This window comes from Eumetopias jubatus, unplaced genomic scaffold, assembly GCF_037043125.1.
Source record: "Eumetopias jubatus isolate StellerSeaLion01/CBP00866 unplaced genomic scaffold, mEumJub1_p1.0 scaffold_9, whole genome shotgun sequence".
Lineage (NCBI taxonomy): Eukaryota > Metazoa > Chordata > Mammalia > Carnivora > Otariidae > Eumetopias > Eumetopias jubatus.
In genome coordinates, this window is record NW_028274815.1 from 79,523,843 (window position 1) to 79,540,264 (window position 16,422).

Consider the following 16,422-nt stretch of genomic DNA (forward strand, 5'->3'; position numbering starts at 1 on the left):
TCTTGACAAGTGTCATCAATTTGGAATATAGGATGAAATGTGTTTCTCTAAAACAAGACTTCATTTTCTACCCAGATTTACTGTTCAAGTAGACTAGACTCTTTGCTACCTCCGTGATTATGTGATTTGCATTTTTGAGTTCTCATATTCCACACATCTAGTCTACACATTTTGTAATGCAATAAATAAATACTTCAGATTAAATTCAAGATGCAAACCAGAAGAATCTGAACTAAAAGATTTCACTCTCTTCATAACCTTAAGATCATTTTCACAGGACAAGAGAGTCCTTACTTGATTAACATCAATTAACCTGGATTTTAAGTATTATAATATGGATGGGACATCTGATACATTTGAATATTCACCATATTCAATATTCAGTCACTTAATAATTACTTTAAAAATCATTATAAAATTTCCTTTATGTTTTGGAACATTTCAAAACTGGCAAAAATGTTGAACTTCTGAACTCTTTTACATAAAAATTAACCTCTTTATATATGGCCCTTACAATGCTTTTATTTCTAATATATACTATCCATGTCGACACTGACTCATTCATAAAAAAAAATCCCTTGAACTATATTGAAGGAAACATTCCTTCCCGAATGAACATAGACACATAACTGCATATGTTGGAACTTAAAAAAAAAATGATGATAATCAATTTGAGATTTTAAGAAATTATTATTTACGTGTATATCCTCCTTTAGCAATTGCTACAAATCCTACCACACAAAGTTGTTCACACACTGAAAATAAAGAAACATGGGCATTGAATTTATTAACTGTCAAGTCATCACTGAGATCAACTCAGATGTATGTAGGTGGCATTGAGAAAGGACTCACCTCTCCTTGTTTGGGGATGCTGAACTTGGAAAGCTTGGCCTTGGCTCTGGCGGACTCTGGCTTGGTGGTCGGGACTCCCCTGTATGATGTGCAGTGCACACTGGTTTCTGTGGACGACTTAAGCTTTGGAGACTCATCAGGAGCCTGATCTTGGCCGTCCATCGGCCGCACGTATGCAGTTGGTTTCTGCTGGACCAGGCTGGGTTTTGAAGCCAGGGATGGAGGAAAGTTCTGAACACAGTGTCCGCTGCCGCTGTGCTTGGCTGCCATAGCAGGTGGCCTTTCCTGGGTCTGAAGACCCACCTCTACATTGCACACTTGTTTGGCTCGTGGCTGCTGTCTGCCAACACCATCTCCAAGCAAGGTCCTGAGAGAGCCTTGTTGTGCTGAGTTGGAAGAAGAAGAAGAAGAAGAAGAAGAAGAGGAAGAAGAAGAGGAAGATGAGGATGAGGGGCTCGACACAGACTGGTTAGGTTTTTTATTATGGTTCTTTGGGTTAGCAGATCTGTTCAAATCAAGCAACCTGTGTCCGTGCTTACTTGCTCTCTGTTGGCCATCTGATGGCGGGTGCCCAGGCTTCTGCCAGCCCATGGTGCCCCTCTTACTCTGCTGTGCGGGGACAGTGGCTGGTGTGGAAGAAGCAGTGCTACAGACAGACGAGGGCTGGGTCTGGGCTCTTGAATCTGCAACAAAATGTTCATCGATCTTGTTCACAGGAGCCTGAGGAACCCCAGGTTTGGGAACGCCAACGAGATGACTCTGATTAGACCTATCAGTTAAAAAGTCTTTCATTTCATCGTAATTGCCTAAAGTATTCTGGATCCGGTTGGAGAGCTCATCCCCTTTGTTCGTCTGGAGAAAGAAAAACACAACAAGCACCCTGTCATTAGAGAGAAGAGAAACACAGGAGACAATGGAGAGGTGCCTTGCTGGCTCACAGAGTCAGGGTTGTCACATTCAGAATGAGAGCTGGGAGATGAAATCAGAATTGTCATCTCTGAAGTCCATCCACACTGCATCGCACCAGGACCAGGAAGCCGTTAAGAGCCTCAGACTACATCAAAAGGGAATCTATCCTCGGTGGGGTGATGCAGCTATGGAAATCAGAAAATATACCACCGTAGCTTCACAAAACCATCGGGATTGAGGATTTCCAGGATTAGGGTTTCTTCTCCTTTTTATAGTCCCTCTGGAAGCTTTTCTTAAAAATTCAAATTTGGCTCAAATTGTTCTGCTGCCAGTTTCTAAATATATAGTGATTCTTGTCAGAAACCCAGAGTGACAGGCAGAAGAAGTCAGCATACAGCTTAAAATGAACACAGGGCTCAATGTGCAAGGAGACACCAGCCTAAACTACCCATGGTTCCGTGCAGGCCTTAGACATTAGTGAAATCTCAGAAGGTCTTTCATTTTGGAAGACAGCTTGTATCTCTGGCCTTTGGTGTAAATGAGAAACAATCCAGCAGTTTTTTTCTCATTACCCTATCAGGTAGCCTGACCGCAGTATGACCCATGTGTGGCAAATAGGTTACCCAATCTCTTTTTATTTCCGAATAGCTTAGGGGAAAAAAAAAAAACATTACAAGTGGCATTGACTTTGAAAATCAATGCAGAAATGAAGTCTATACTATGGATAAAAATCACAGCAAGCAGCTCTCATTATTAAGCAAAAGTTACATTTTACTGAGGGAACAGGCAGTTGAGTCGTGTGAACTGGACACCAATATTTGTGGGAGAAGACCTCATTCTGAATGGCTGAGCTGTCTTCCTGGGCTGAAGAGGCAGAAAAGCAGCTGAAGTTTGGTTGGCTAACTCTTCCAGGAGAGACTGTCATCACGGGGGAGAGGTACAAGTGAGGGAGAAGATGAACAACTGAAAACCATCTACCTTGTAGGGTTCACTGAAGAGGGAGTAACTCGAATTAAATGTGCCATCATCCTGCTGAGTTTCCTGATTTCTTCTTTCTCGCTCTTTCCTCCGTAGCACATTTCTATCTGGTTCATAGACACTGCATGAGGAGAAAGAAAAGAACAACCACACAGGAAAAAGTTAAAGGCTAAAGCCCAGTGGAACATTCACCTGAGTGCAGAAGTCTGGTTCCTGGACGAATGGCCGTGATAAGGAGAACAAGGATCAGATTAGAGCCAGTCTAATCAAGCAGTAGGAGCTTGGGTGTCTGATAATTACATTCTTCAGGAGGAAAAAAAAATCCTTACGGCAAGTTCCAACCAGTACTAGACCTCTCTGCCTGATATGTAAGACAGGAAATATCTAAGCAACTTTGACAGAAGACTGAAAGTAATCTTAAGGCAGACGGTAATTACAGCGATGTGTAAATAGAAATTATGAGCCTATTTCCCCTTATGACATAGCCTCTGAGTGTTATATGGGAATGCTCCTGTTCTTGTCTTTCTTTTTTTTTTTTTCTTTTGCATGGCTGTTTCTGTACTGATTCTTTCATTAACTAGCTCCCTAAAGAGCTGTTAAAACTCCATGCTGCAGTGGTTTTCACAGTTATGAGCCTTCTTCTGATCTCTGTTAATCAGTCAAGTCGTCAAACTACTACTGAATCAATTCTTCCTTCTGATATATTTGACACTATCACTCCTCCTAACTATGAAAAATGTTCCAGGAGGAAGGGGTGCAGGAAACACGGAGAGAGTGGAAATTGAATTATGGTGTGTCATCAAGGATCTCAGCCTTTTTGTTAAAGAAAATTAATATCTATTCTCCCAAAATACAATTATGAAGTGACCAGACACCAGATAACTGGGAGGACTAAGGGAGAAATAGTGCTCCTTCCCCCTCATAAGGAGAAAATAAAGAGGCTAATTCAACTACTAATAAGGAAGTGACCCATTAACTGAAGGAAGGAAATACACTTGTTTTTTCAGCTCAGTATATAAAGAAATCCAGCCTCGGTGGAGAACTGGCAGGTCCCTCAGAATGAGCATTGTCTTCATTTCCTAGCAGAAGCATTTGGTTTAAGTGACCTTGTTTTGCTTCGAGCTCCCACCGAGGCTAATGCACAGGTGCCTGAGCTGGGAGCCAGGACAGCTGCCTACTGACTCTGGTTCTCCTGTAACCAGCGACATGATGACAGAGAAGCCACACAATCTCTCTACACCCCAGTGTCTTCATTATAAAACAGGGATGTTTCATGGCATTATAAGGTTTAAACATGAAGGTAATCTACAAAATGGCTTTGGAATAGCTTTAGGTGCCCAAACTCCAATGTACCACTTTTAAATAATAATGAAAGGAGCTGTGGGTTTACAGAAACATATGAAAAGAGCGAGATTCTGTTTTGTCCCGTTTTGTTTTAGCTAAACTGCTATCCTGAGTATAAGAGAGAACAGCGTGTCATGTAGCTGTAGAGGACACAAATAAAATGATCATAAAATAAATACTGCTTATCCTTCTAGCTCTGCCCAGGTGGACAGAATATACTTTAAATTCACTAAGGGGCAATGCTAAATACGCTTCCAGCAAGGCTGTGAGAACACCTAAGGCTTTTCATTTACATTTAAGATTAGGGAATGTTAAAATACCCAGAACATGTCACCAATTAGCATTTTAATTCATCTTTAGTACGTTACCCAAAGTTATTAGATTGGGGAATCCAACCAGTGACCTTCACATAAACGGAGGCTACAGCCACCGCCTTACCAGCTGAGAGGCTCACAGCTCCAACATTGCCATCACTAAGAACTCTTTGGGCGCTACGGTGATAGTGACTGGCAGAAGGGAGGCATAAGATGAAAATGACACTCTTATTCACAGAACCAGGCTTCCAGTTCAAAGAAGAGGCTATGATTGTCCTGCCCTGCTTGTGGACATTTGCAATATGAAATCCCAGCTTTCATGAACGTTCCATGGATTTCAAATGGGTACTGCTCTGACAACACACGACTCATGCTGTGGATGGGCATGAAGTGAGCTTTAACAAAGAAGTAAACTGGGGTTTTACTATGAACCTGCTCACTTTGGGACCAATACCAGCATCCGCAGTAAGAAAAATAAGCTTGCATTGCATGCACTGCACTTCTTCCCCTCTCCGGCACGTACGGACATCTGGAAAGCACCTACTGTGCAGAACTCCATGCACAGAGACTTCCACAAACATGCTCGCTGACCTCAGGCAGATCAAACCAACACACACACAAGACAGGTGTGATGCATGAAGTGGCCTTATGTGACATGGAGCAGGCAGGTGGTCATTTAGGATGATTTCAGGGCTTCTGAGAGGCCCCCATGCCCAAAATAATACCTCCTGCATCGGCTGGCTGATGATTGAAATTCCACAACTAGAGAGTCATTCCTCTGGTTTAAGATGTCTTCACCCCTGTAAGAAATGTAGACACCACAAGAAGGGGAAACACTTTAACCTGACCAGCCCTTGGTATCTGAACGTGCATGAGCTTGTCAACATTTCTGCCAAAGGCCAAGGGGAAAGGGCACAGGACATCAGGGTCCAAACAGGAAGTGTAACACAAAAGGGAGGGACGATATAGAGTATAGCAATGAAAACAAATTTATAAACTCTACCTACTTTGCCCCATGGGTTTAGCATTAGGCTAAAAGCCATAATCAATTAGGCAGCTATCAGACTTACTACATTTTCAGGGTCAGAGAGTAAGAATCACTTCAAAATATGGGGAAGCTGGAGGGGAGAGGCAAGCTGCTCCTCTTTAACTAAAGCTGCCTCATTCCCCAATCCATTTAAAGATAACCAAAAGCATTCCAAGACACACACCCCTGCTGCTAAAGTTCTCTAATGAGGCTCTGCCTGCACACCCAGCTTATGCCTTCTCATACTAAGAAGGACTGAATACCCTCAGGACCACCCACACATAGCCTGCTAACAGAAATGCACTGACCATCTTTTATGGGACTGCCATGATGCTTGTGCCTGCAATACCCTCCATGCCACCAGATGAAACCAGAAAGACCAAAAATGACAATCATCCCCACCTTCTCCAGAAGAGAGCAAAGGAAACCCAAAGAGAGAGCCAATACTTCTTCAATGCCTTCCCTTTGGTTTCTCTTCTCCTTCCTTGGAAGGCAGCTCTGTTGCCTTCACTGAGCATTCAACTCTTCCTAATGGTGACCCACCTGACTCCTTCTCCTTCACTAGAACCACAACCCCCACCAGTCATGTCAGGCCTTGGAAAATAAAATGTTATCTGCTTAAAGCAAATGTCACTGTAGAGAGAGTCTGGACTTGCCACCCGCCATCTTTCTCTAAGTGTCTGAACTCTTATCTTTTCTACCAACACTAAATGTTTTAACTCATAAAGACAGTATCTTCCCAACAGTGAGTCCACCATTCCACTAATTACCAGTGAAATCTGTGCAGGTACTTACAATTCCAGAGAGTGCCTTTCTCTTGATCTCTCACCATTAAAACTCAGTCCTCTTCCCTCCTTTGCCATTCAAGCAATGTAAAGACCATGCCATTTGCTTTAGAAGCAAAGGAACCTTTCCCCTGACATGCTGGAAGTCATGTCAGCTTCCCTGGGGATGGCTGACTAAAGTTGTAGAGAATTCTGATTCCTGGCATGCCAATATATACGTTAAGACTCAGTAAGAGCCTCATGTTATGAGTTGTGTTATTTTGTTGTTGTTGTTACTAGCAGATGGTAAAATCTCTATCATCTGTAAAGTTATTCCTTATTTCCATGAAAATTATAAGAATCACACTCCTCAAATGTATGTCACCAAATGTATTTATTTATTTTGTATGAAAGTGGAGGCAGCCAACTGCTACAATATTATTTATTATTTATTGCAGATGCATAACATTCCCAGGAAATGAACCTTTTTAATCAGCTCCCTTTAAAAGACTTATTTATTTTTAGAATTAAAAAAACAGCCAATGAAAAATGTAGTAAAAACATTTCTGATCATTTCCCTTTATTTGTTTTTAATCTATAAAATGAGGTAAGTGTAGGGTTTAGGCCAAAGCCAATTATGCTGATTAGGTAGAATAGAATTCCAAACATGAAATTATCACCATTTCCAAAATTAATGTATTCTTGATCATATGGTAATAGTATGAAACCAAGTAATAGTAATACCTTTGAGTCTGATGGATTCTCCCTTCTACTGAGCTCAAAATACTTCACACATAGGTCCCTAAATTATCCTTACAATGTCCCTTGGAGAAAGACAGGATGGTGGATATCACTATGGGGCTAACTTTTTTAAAGATCAAGGAACTTAGGATAAGAGTTCAATCATCAAAACAATGTCATAAAGAAGCCATCATATAGAAGGGACAGCAATGTCAATCCATGGAAGAGGAGCACCCAGGAGCGAAAGGTGGGCACACTTCCTAAACCCTGATGTCTACAAACCCGCACTATCAATAAACAGTGAATGTGAGCCTCACAAAAGCAAAATAGGACAAATGAGACATAGGGAAGCTACTCTGCATTCAGAGAGAACTAAAAGGAAAATTCTGGAATAAAGGCTGGGTTGTCAAAATTGTTTGTAAAAGTCCCCCCAAAAAACAAAAGACAAAAATCAATTTCTTTCCACAGTCCACAAGATAAAAGGATATACTTGTAATACAGAAGAGTGGCCTAGAGCATAGATGAGTGAATTTAAAAATTACAGACTCTGAAGTATAATAAGCCAGCCTGGGCTGCTGGTATCACCATTTTCATCAAATCCTACCCATCCCTCAGCCTGCTCTCTTTTCTGCCCACGCAGCCCTACTGGGGGGACAGGTGCTGGAGCTGGTGGGGCCGCCCGCTCAGCGGAGCCTGGGTTGGACCCGGAAGGCCCGGCTGGCCAGGAGGGGCTGCTTTCTGCCCTCCAGCAGCCATCCACATGCAGCCTGTTTACATCTGAACATTCGCCGAAAACAAACCGCATTTCCCATGGAGGAGGCTTTCAGCCAAAGGTATATATAGCTAATTGCACCCCTTGACTAGAATCGTCAGTGTTTTCGTCTTTAAAACACACACACACACACACACACACACACACACACACACACACACACACACACACATTGTGTGTCCTACCTACGGGCATGTCTCCAGAGTTGAGGTCTGAAAAACAAGTAAATTCAAGGAGAAGAGAGAGAACCACCTCTCACCAATCTTTTGAAGACAGTTACCATGTTCTTCATGGTTAAAAACTACTCTCCTCTTCATATAGCAGAAATACAATTCACTTCCGTGCAAAAGCATTTCCTGAAAGCCATGGTGTTAGATACAGGGGAGACAATGAGGGCTGAGACTGGCCTTTCCTGCTGCTAAGAAGCTATGGTTCAGGAGACAGGAGAAGGGGGAAGGGGCCCATTCTAAAAGAGCATGTTGACAGCATGTGGTTGGGGCATTGCAGAAGGGAGCGCAGGGAATCTGGAGTGCTTCCTGCAGAAGACTGCCTTTGAGCTGGGTCTTGAGGAAAGGGCAGGTGGAAGACAGTGAAGGGAAGAAGAGCTTAAAAGTCCAAGATACACAAATTACTATTAAGTGGCCTTTGACAGTATTTGGAGGGGGTGACCTTTGCCCTCCCCACACCATCCCAGTTCTTTAACCAGCTGGAATTCCACATTTCAAGTTTCATTTGCTTGGTTTGCTCTACCGCTACCCTGTCATCTTACCCTAAATAAGGTTATCTGACCCCTTCCTGGAGCAGGTCAGGTTTGGAGTAAATAAATGAAGGGGGGATGCAGGGAAGAATAAAAGATACCCTGTCCCTTCCTTTACAGTTTGCATCAGGACGGGCCTTGAACACCTCGACCACAGAGAAGACAATCTTTTCAGACACTCACGAGTCCTTGGACAAAATGCTAACCTGCCCCTGGAGCGTGCACTGGCAGCCACAGGGGCAAACAGGAAGGAGAAAAAGCACTAAGTAGAGAGAATAATGTTTCGCAGAAATTCTCCTGTTCTTTGGAGCAGAAACATCAACAACTGTGTATAATTAAAGAAACTTAATCAAACACTGCAAAATTATAACAATTGCCTTAAACTTAATGAGTCAAACTAATTATCATCTCTTGCTATTTATAAAGCAAATGATAAAAGATCAGTAATCCCTTCTTCAGTCAGAGAAAAGCAAGACTGTTGAAGTATACTTGCGAATTCCTTTCTTAATCTCCAGACAGAGCTGGGAGACTGAAAGACAGGAAGGTGGTCAGAGTGAGCAGGTGAGAGAAGCAAGTCAGACAGAGACAAGGTGGGTTGGTAAAGAGGCAAGGATCCCCCAACTGGAGTCCTTCAAGGCCCTGAACGCTTGTAGCCATGGTGCTGGTGCTGGTGCTGGGGGTGAGGGGTGAAGGGTAGGAAGGATGACGTTGGTAGGGGTGGTGAAGAGGAAGGAGGTATGGGGTAGGGGGTGATGGAGGTAATGGTGGTGATGATGGGGGTGGGGGTGGGGATGAAGGGGGTGGTGGGGGTGGCGGCAGTAAGAGGGGTTGGCGGAAGTGGGAGGGGATGGGATGTTGGGGGGTTGATAATGATGGTCATGGGGGTGGTAGTCATGGGAGCGATGGTAGTGGGAAGAGTTGTAGCGGTGGGGTGGTGGGAAGGGGTGGGGTGGTAATGGTGAGAACAATGGTGAGGTTGGTAGTTAAAGGTCTGCTGAGGAGTGAGGACTGGTCAACAATGGTGCATATAACAAACCCTTAAATCCTGAAGAACATCACTCTGCCCTGCTCACTTATACTAGACATTCCCATACCTCTTTACTCCATTTTCCCCCAGCAGCATCACATCACTGGCTTTGCCAACAGCTTTGTAAGTATGACCCCCAATATTATTTCTACCATAGGTACCTTGGAAAGGTCAGTCCCATCTTACTTGTTTGTCTCTGATCACAAAGGTGATGTCAATCTTAATGCAGGCTTAAAAACTCTCTTTGAGAGCATTTACAGATCTCTGCCTCAGGTCTGCCAATCTGTTCTACAAGAATGGGAAAAGAATTGAGGGTGGTTCGTGCCAGAATCACTTGTCCTGTACCACAGCTTTGGTGAAACTAGGAAACAGGAGTCACAAAATAATGAACCCCCACAGACAAATTTAGCCCACAAATATTCCACAGAAAAACAGGCTTTGGGGATCATCTATAACATCTTCCCGAACCCATCAGGCCCATATTAAATTTTGCTAATAAGAACAATACTTTACTACTACATGCAGCCACTGCATGAAGCACTTTACATGCATTATTTCACTGAGTAGTTTTCAAAACCCCAAGAGACATTATCCCCATCTACCAGTGAAGAAACGGGAGGCTCTGAGGTTAACTAACTTGTACAAGTCTCATAGCCAGTGAGCAACAATGCTGGGGTCTGAAGCCAGGCAGTCTGGCACCAGAAACTGAATTCTTAGACTCTGCTCCGCTGGCTCCCTGAGGAACCTGCTCACTGACAGGCTTTGACAAATGGTATCCCCATCTTTTGCTAGTAAATGCCAGGCAGAAGGGTGTTAATTTTCAGATCATGACCATTTCAGTTCATTCTTCTAAGATTGGCTAACTCTCCTTGGTTGATAAGTGTTAACTCTAAGAATTCCTATAAAACTTATAAAATGTAACAGGGATAAGCAATTCAAATGAGTTAGCACTAGCAATTAACTAATACTGCAGTCCCAGAATTCCGTATGGTGACGTTCTTAAAAATTAGGGAATACCATAATTACACTAATAAAGACACGATGCTTCTGCAATATGGTGCTGGGCATTCATCAGTTCTTTACTGATCATTTAGTGAGTCCTAACTCCATTTCTAACTCAGTGGAAATGATGACTGCTCCAACTCTCTCTTATAAATACCCTCCAGTGAGTTTTTAGAGAGATGACAGATAAATGACAGCTTTGCATTTCCAAGGGTTAAATGCTTTTCCTGAGGGATCTTAAGTCTTGATGCCATGAGAACAAGTGTCAGGTTCTAATGGAATTGTTCCATTATAAATAAACCACCAGGTTGTATGACAAGCAGCTTTCAAAGAGTTTTTCCACATAGTATAAACAGAGAAGTTAATTTGAGTTTCTTAACAGGACCTTTTTCCTTTAAAATACAAAAGTGCCTTGGGATGAAGCAATTACTCTGATTTACCATCTTCTCCTTGTTAGAATATAAAGATGCAGCAGAGCTTCACAAAAGCAGTAGTAACCTAACCAAAAGAGACCCACCTGTAAAGTCCCTACTACGCTATTTCAAAGAGCTCACGTCCAGCCAGCAGCCGCTCTCTGGTGTCAATCACAGCATACATTATTAGAAGGACGCTTACTCCCAGGACTTCTCATGTTAGAGCCAATAAAGTACTTTTCCTCCACCAAATGCTCAGTTAAATTTCATTTTTACTTTACAGCATCAGTTTCTAAACTTCCACTCCTAGGAATTTTACAGCCGTAGACAAGGAGGAGTCATAATTAATAGCATGCTTATGTTTTAACCATGACGCCCTTCCCTACAATCCCTGTGTAGCCACTCAGGGTCGTGCATGTGATGCCTTATACCAGAGAGCAGAAGGGTGGCTGAGTCCTCTCATATAACTTCCTGATATCAGTTGGGTCAGGCTTCTGGACACCGAAAGCCCTAAGACCCTGAACATCAGCCATTAAAGAAGGGCTCCTGTTCTCCCTGAATCCAACTGTTCAACTTCTTTTCCTCCCAGAACCACTAATGACATGCACTATCTGGTTGAAATGGGATTTCTGAAAAGGAGTTAAGAGTTAACTTGAGCCACTTCCATCTGTTGAACTGAATTAATTTACCTGTGAGGTACAGAACTGGCCCTGGGCTAGAATGAAAGCAAATAGAGCTAACTTTAAGGAAAGAGAGAATTAAAGGAATATGCGTGTCCTCAAATACCTTCTGATGTCAAAGGAATCTGACAGACCAACCATTAGGGTCTACCATGTAGGAAACATAAATGGCAACTACTATAGTAGACCTATTAATTTAATTTTTTTATTCTTTTTTTTATTAACATATAATGTATTATTTGTTTCAGGGGTACATAGACCTATTAATTCATCTGAGAGGGAAAGAGATCCTGTTTTGAAGATGAGAATGACCTATTTTACTACAGAGCAGTTTATTGGCTTAGCTAGAAGTCTTGGTGGGTAAAGGGAGGAGGGAAGAGGAAAATTAAATCCTCAGTGTCTGCATGAGAACACAAAACCACTGAGAGGATGGAGCCTCTATGTCGCCAGGAATGCAGGTCTGGGGTATGAGACCTGGGCTCAGTTCCTCAGTCACAGGGAAACAGAAGCCAATGGGCAGATGCTCCCTCAACTTAACATCCTCCAACTTTTCTCACCTCACCTGCCACCTCAGGCCTTACATCCTCCTCCCCCCACTTCCTCTTTTCTCCTCCTCAGGCTAACTCTCCCACTTGGACTCTGAAGCCTATTGCCCCCAACCCCGCCTTCCCACAGATGCCACTTTCTCCTAATTAGTCGCCATCTTGGTCTCCACTGGGTTTTTTTCATCAATTAATAAACCCATTCAAGGCCCTCCTATCTTCTAAAAAAAAAAAAATGGCAAGTCCTCCCTGAGCCGCTGTCCCCTTCTGGCTGCTGCTCTCCATCGGCCACTGTTTTCTGCAGAGCTATCCACATTTGCTGTCTCTCTCTAATTCCTGGTTTTCCTAAACCCATGTGATCCGGCTCTGCTCTTCACAGCAAGGTCACAACTTCCCCACTAGGCATTCAATGGATACTTTTCACTCCCCAACCTCCTGCACAGCTACCATTGCCTTTTGAGAAGCTTTCTTCCCTAGGCTCTATGGAAATCTATACTCATGTTTCACCTCCTGCCTTTTGGGCTACTCCTGAGTGTGCTATCCATGTCTCTACTCTTATGCCATTCCTTTAGAGTTCATTGCCACCCAGGGTTCAGGGCAAGACCTTGTGTCTAGGCCGGGTCTCTTCTCATGTGACAGTCTTCCTGGTGATGTCATTCATTCTTTGCCTTCAGGTGCCATCTTTATATTAGTGATGTGCAAGGCTCCAAGACCAAATCTCTCTTCTGGGCTCCAGACCCAATTATGCAACTATCCACCTGATCTTCTCAAGTCATATTTCCCACAGTTACACAGAGCCCAGCAAGTCTACACATAGCTTATTCACCACTCCCTGACCCCAGCCTCTGCCTCCACTCTGTTGCCTATGTTAGTGGATGGCACCACTACCCACATAGTTGCTTGGGTCAGAAACAAGGGCATCCAGTCAATACCTCAGTCCTGTCAATATCACTCAAATTTGTCCAACTGTCTTCTTCCTTCTCCACCGCCGCGACCTCAGTCTGCGCCACCAGTGGCTATCTCCTAATTCTTCACAGTGCCTCCTACAGGGCCTCCCAGTTGTTCTTCCTGTCATTTGCCCTTCCACAGTGAAGTGGTGTTTCCTAAAATAGCAGTTTGATCATGTCACTGTATGCTCCACCCTCCCTTGGACAGAATCCAAATCTGGCAACCATGACCCTGCAGGGCCTGGTCCCTGCTTATCTCTCCAATGTCAGCTCAGAACTCCCCCAATCTCTACACTATGGCCTCTCTTAGAGCCCAGGGGTATGCTCTACATAGAACCCCATACTCTCCCTCTAATCACATTTCTTACATGAATTATCTGAATCCTCCATTAAATGTTCAGCTCCACGGAAGAGGACCTGTGTCGACTTTCTGTAAATACCTTCTGTATTCCCAGCACCTAGAACACTGCCTGGCATGGAGGAGGCACTGAAAATAATACTCCAAGTACTTTAAAAATACATGGTAAATAATTTTTAAAATTTTTTCTCATTCCTTTTCAAAATTTAGCGTATATACATATATATACCACAATTTGAACAAACAGGATAAAAATCCATTCAAAGCCTGGGTCTTAAAATGTTCTTTGTGGTTGTAGAGTATAACAATGGGAATCATATTAATAGTAATACTGAGCAACTGTTTGGTGCTGGGAAGTATGTAAAGAAAGTTTTGTTATTTTATTATCCCTCTCGACAAACTGTTATGTAGCCCTTATTTATGAAAAACACAGAATTTTAATAAATGAACATGCAAATATAAAAATGAAACAGAATCTGTGTGCCATAAACATTCTTCTGTTCATTTTACAGATAAATGCCTGTCTTCAATGGAGAAATGAGGCTTGGAAAATTTAAATTAGTTGCTAAGCAGTAACCTTGTTAGAATTAAAATTCTAAGTTCCACAGAAGTTCTGGATATTAAAAATAACTGAAGTGTTTACAAATATATTTTTATTCAAAAAAATTTAATTAGCACTTACTATATACAAAATGCCTGCTAGACATGAAAAAATACCCATTCTTGGGGACATTTCTCTAACTTACCATGGTGAAAGCTCTATAGTCGATTAAGCTTGACTTAGAGGAAGATGTTAAAAATTATGAATTATTTGAACTCTATAGTTCTATAATTTATTAGGTGCTAGTGACAGTAAAGATGATTAATTCTAAATATCCATATAACAGAGTGTCAGAAAACCAAGGGGTCTTCCTAAGGCTGATGTATCATTCACTAGTTCCCAATTTTAATTAGACATGTAATCTATCATAAAAAAATTTTATTAGATCCCTAGAACATTAGGAATATTATATATTATGGGGCTGCCTGCACATGATGATAATTATCACAGTTCTTTAAGAAATGTTATAAAGAGGACACTCATACGTATTCTGCCAACATATTTGCTTCATGCTATCTTAAAATACCCTCCTCCCCTTCTCCTTTCCTCTATTCCCTCACTCCTTACTCTTTCTGTCTTTTTTAATGTGTCTAATATACAACCACACACAAGAGAGTAAATCCAACGTCAGAGGCAATACAGGTGGCGGCTCTGTGCCATTAAGATAAATTTATTGTGAAGAATGTCTACAAGAAGGTTCTTCTTTCTCAAAATGCTGTGCCCAGAACCAGGTTGGGAAGTTAGGGGCACATACTAGAGGGAGAGACAGGAGAAGAAACATTTGACTTCTCTCTTCATCTTTGATCTCTGGCAATTCAAAATCAATTAGCCTTCTGCTGAGTTAGCAGGACGATTTCATTCTGTGGGCTTCCATCTTGATTGCCCAGCTTTCAGAGTGCCTAAGGGTCTCCTTCCACTAGACTGCAGTGTCCTCACCTCTCAGAATTAGCTGAGGACAATCCCTGGCTTACATTAGGCACTCAGTTACCATTTGTTGAATGAATGGACGGATGGCTGAATTGCCAACATTCATCTTCACTCAACCCCTCCTTTCACTGAATAACCAGAAAGGATAGGCACTACTGTAAGTAGATTTATCTGGTCTTCTCAGAACAGGAAAGCATATGCTATGACACATAAAGGCCTTTCAGATACATTCTGAAAGCAGCAGCCTCAAGGAGTTGATAAAGCTACGTTTTACCAAATAATTCTTTAAATGACTGGCATAAAGAGACACGGAAATGTCATATTGTCCCTTCAGAATTAAAAGTCTACATGCATTAATAGAAGATACTGTAATATCTCAATGGGAAACCTACCTGAAAATCACTGACCTTAAAGCTTTCTTGAATAAAAAGCTAGTGATTCAGAATCAACTTGGAATGATATAAAAGGGAAGACCTAGCAAAGCATCCCATTGAACAAGAACATTTCCTACCACTGGGCCTATAACATCCAAGGACCCTCCACTACTTTCAAAGATATTAATATTAGGCCAAGAATGAGGAGACCCAGGTAAGGTCTAGCCATAGACAAGTTAGGAGACACTGCATGCCTTAGCAGGGTTAATAAAACCAATCCATACACTGATCACTGGTTGTAAGAAGCAAATGAAGTCATGAACACAGAATTCTTTGAAAATGTTAAAGTGCTCGCCAAGGTAAAATATTATTAATGCCTGGAGAGAGGTGATTAAAATACCCACTATGCAGAAAGAAATACCACACCTTATCCATCTCAGGCTGTCATTAAATACTGACTTTGACCTGAGGATTTCATATTTAGTAATATACCATTCATATTTAGGATGTCACTGCAGCATTATTTAAGCTGCAAAACAAAAACAAATTTAAAGTCAATTAAATATCATTCTTAGGAGACTGGTTAACAAATTATGGTCTTTCATACGGTGGGAGACTATGTAGCCATTGGATGGAGGGGATCTCATAGTACAGACATGGAAAAATATCCAAGTCATACATATTAAGTGGAAAGAATAAGCTGTGGAAGAGCATAGATGATATAATCTCTTTTACATAAAATAACGTGTGCTTTTACAGACATTTGAAAATCTTAAAATACTTAACTCTGAAGTGAACGATGAAGTGGTAGGGGGTGGGAAGGAACTTACATTCTTCCGTCTAGCTTGGACGTTTTACAAGCACATTACTTTTTTAATACAAACATATCTTTAAAATATTGACAGTGTTAAGTTTTAATTTGTTTCTCCCTTCTGAACTATCTATAAACATGCAAAACATAAAATTAAGGCAATGATTAGTAAATAGAGCACAGGTTTATATGCAACACTCTACTGGGATCCTGGCTCTCCCTACCAGGCCAGACTCTGTCCCCACCTCCCCCCCTCATTCCTCCTCCCAAGGATGAACTGAA

The 16,422-nt window shown here is 42.0% G+C and overlaps 1 protein-coding gene across 6 annotated transcripts in view; it reads right to left on the bottom strand.

The window, feature by feature from the left end:
* AFF3 (ALF transcription elongation factor 3) overlaps positions 1-16,422 on the bottom strand; it is a 565,487-nt gene that overhangs the window by 429,166 nt on the left and 119,899 nt on the right. For 4 of the 6 annotated variants that reach the window (XM_028103926.2, XM_028103925.2, XM_028103923.2 and 1 more), the window contains exons 3-4: positions 2,740-2,860; positions 853-1,704 (exon numbers count right to left, since the gene is read on the bottom strand). In XM_028103926.2, coding sequence (XP_027959727.2) covers positions 853-1,704; positions 2,740-2,860 — 973 coding nt within the window. The remainder of the gene's footprint in view (positions 1-852; positions 1,705-2,739; positions 2,861-16,422) is intronic. The other 2 variants (XM_028103928.2, XM_028103927.2) reach the window with 1 other exon arrangement.